The 1,732-nt window shown below is 35.7% G+C and overlaps 1 protein-coding gene across 1 annotated transcript; it reads left to right on the top strand.

Annotated features, from left to right (window-relative positions):
• The first annotated feature begins 914 nt into the window (after window positions 1-914).
• Window positions 915-1,130, top strand: LOC119046718 (barrier-to-autointegration factor-like). The gene has a single exon (XM_053670562.1). It carries the CDS (start codon window positions 915-917, stop codon window positions 1,128-1,130), a length of 216 nt encoding a protein of 71 aa, XP_053526537.1.
• The last annotated feature ends 602 nt before the right edge of the window (window positions 1,131-1,732 follow it).

Raw genomic sequence — 1,732 nt, 5'->3', positions numbered from 1 at the left:
TATCTTGTATTTTATAGAAAAAAAAAAAAAAACCAGACTTTTTGGCCAACCCAGTACTATCACATTAGGGCTTAAGGCTTCAGCATATGAATTTGGGGAGCAAACATTTAGGCCATAACATGACCAAACACAGCCCCTAAATATATGAAGTAAAAAAGACATGACTGAAGGTAGAAATATTATACAGTAGTAGCTGAAGACTTTAATACTCCACTTTTAATAATTAACAAGACAATGAGACAGAATATCACTAAGGATATAGAGGATAACACTATAAACCCACTGGGCCTAACAGACACTCTACCCAATAACAACAGACTACTGATTTTTTTCTCAAATGTACATAGAGTATGCTCCAAGATAGATTATATAATAAATCATACAGTGAGTGTTGATACATTTTAAAGGACTAAAGATATATTGTTTCTTTATGAATCAAAATAAAATGAAATTAGAAATAATAGTAGGAAAACAGGACATTTCACATACATGTGGAAATTAACACACCTTTAAAAGTCAATGCATTACAAAAGATATCAAAAATAAAATGAGAAAGTCCTTGATATGAATAAAAGTAAAAATACAACATACAAAGAATTATAAAGTGCATTGAGCCCAGTGAATAAACCTAGAAATCCACAGAAGTAGAAAGTCCACAAACACGTATATATTAAACATACTCATAAACAATACAAAAAAAGATCAATCATAAGAAAAATTAGAAAATATCTTGTGAAAAATGAAATAAGAACATGACATACCAAAATTTATAGGGTGCATCAAAATAAGTGCAAAGAGGGAAGTTTATCACTGTAAACATTTACATTAAAAAAAGAAGAGAGATGTTATGGGAGCTGGAGCTGCTGGTAAGCAGGACCTGGCCTGGAGCACAGAGGAGACTAATTCTGATCAAGATGACAACCTCTAAAAAGCACCAAGACTTTGTAACAGAGCCCATGGGGGAACAGCCAGTGGAGAACATGGCTGGGACTGGTGAAATCATTGGCAAGAAGCTGGAGAAAAAGAGCTTTGACAAGGTCTGTGTGGTCCTTGGCCAGTTTCTGGTGCTGAAAAAAGATGACCTCTTCTGGAAATGGCTAAAGGACACATGCGACATCAATGCAAAGTAGTCTTGGAACTGGTTTACATGCCTTTGAGAGTGGTGTGATGCCTTCTTTTGACACTCCTTGGGGAGCCCCCAATCCCTAACCCCAGTCTTGAGTCTCCAGAGTTTGCATCTGAGTTGGGGCTCCACCCTTGTCCTCTACAAAGGAAATGATTGCTGTCTACTCACCTCTGGTCCTCTGGGTCCTTTGGAGGAGGTCCTCTGGGTATTTGGGGTAATTCTCTCATCTCACCATTTCAACTTTTTTGGAATTCTTGCTCTTACTTGCATCTTCCTTCTCCTCCTGCCAGTTTCAGGTCAATAATTATCAACTTTTCTAAGTGGATTCCTGGGCCCTTCCCTCATTCCCACTTTCACCTCTGGTTCATTTTATACTATTTGGCTTCTCTTTTACCAAAAAACCTGTCTATATGGTTTTTTTGAATCAATAAAATCAATGGCCTTCAAAAAAAAAACAGAAGACCTCAAATCAATACTTTAACTTTATAGCATATGAAACTAAAAAAAGAACAAAAACCCAAAGCTATCAGTTGATGGAAATAATTAAGAGCATATTTAAACAAAATAGAGAATAAAAAATTAAAAACCAACAAATACAGAAATTGG

Source organism: Artibeus jamaicensis, unplaced genomic scaffold, assembly GCF_021234435.1.
Source record: "Artibeus jamaicensis isolate MK-2021 breed Jamaican fruit bat unplaced genomic scaffold, CSHL_Jam_final contig_589, whole genome shotgun sequence".
Lineage (NCBI taxonomy): Eukaryota > Metazoa > Chordata > Mammalia > Chiroptera > Phyllostomidae > Artibeus > Artibeus jamaicensis.
This window is presented reverse-complemented; position numbering and strand designations above follow the sequence as displayed.

Coding starts and splice junctions, on each gene's coding strand:
- LOC119046718 (XM_053670562.1), top strand. CDS start 915: ATGACAACCTCTAAAAAGCACCAAGACTTTGTAACAGAGCCCATGGGG.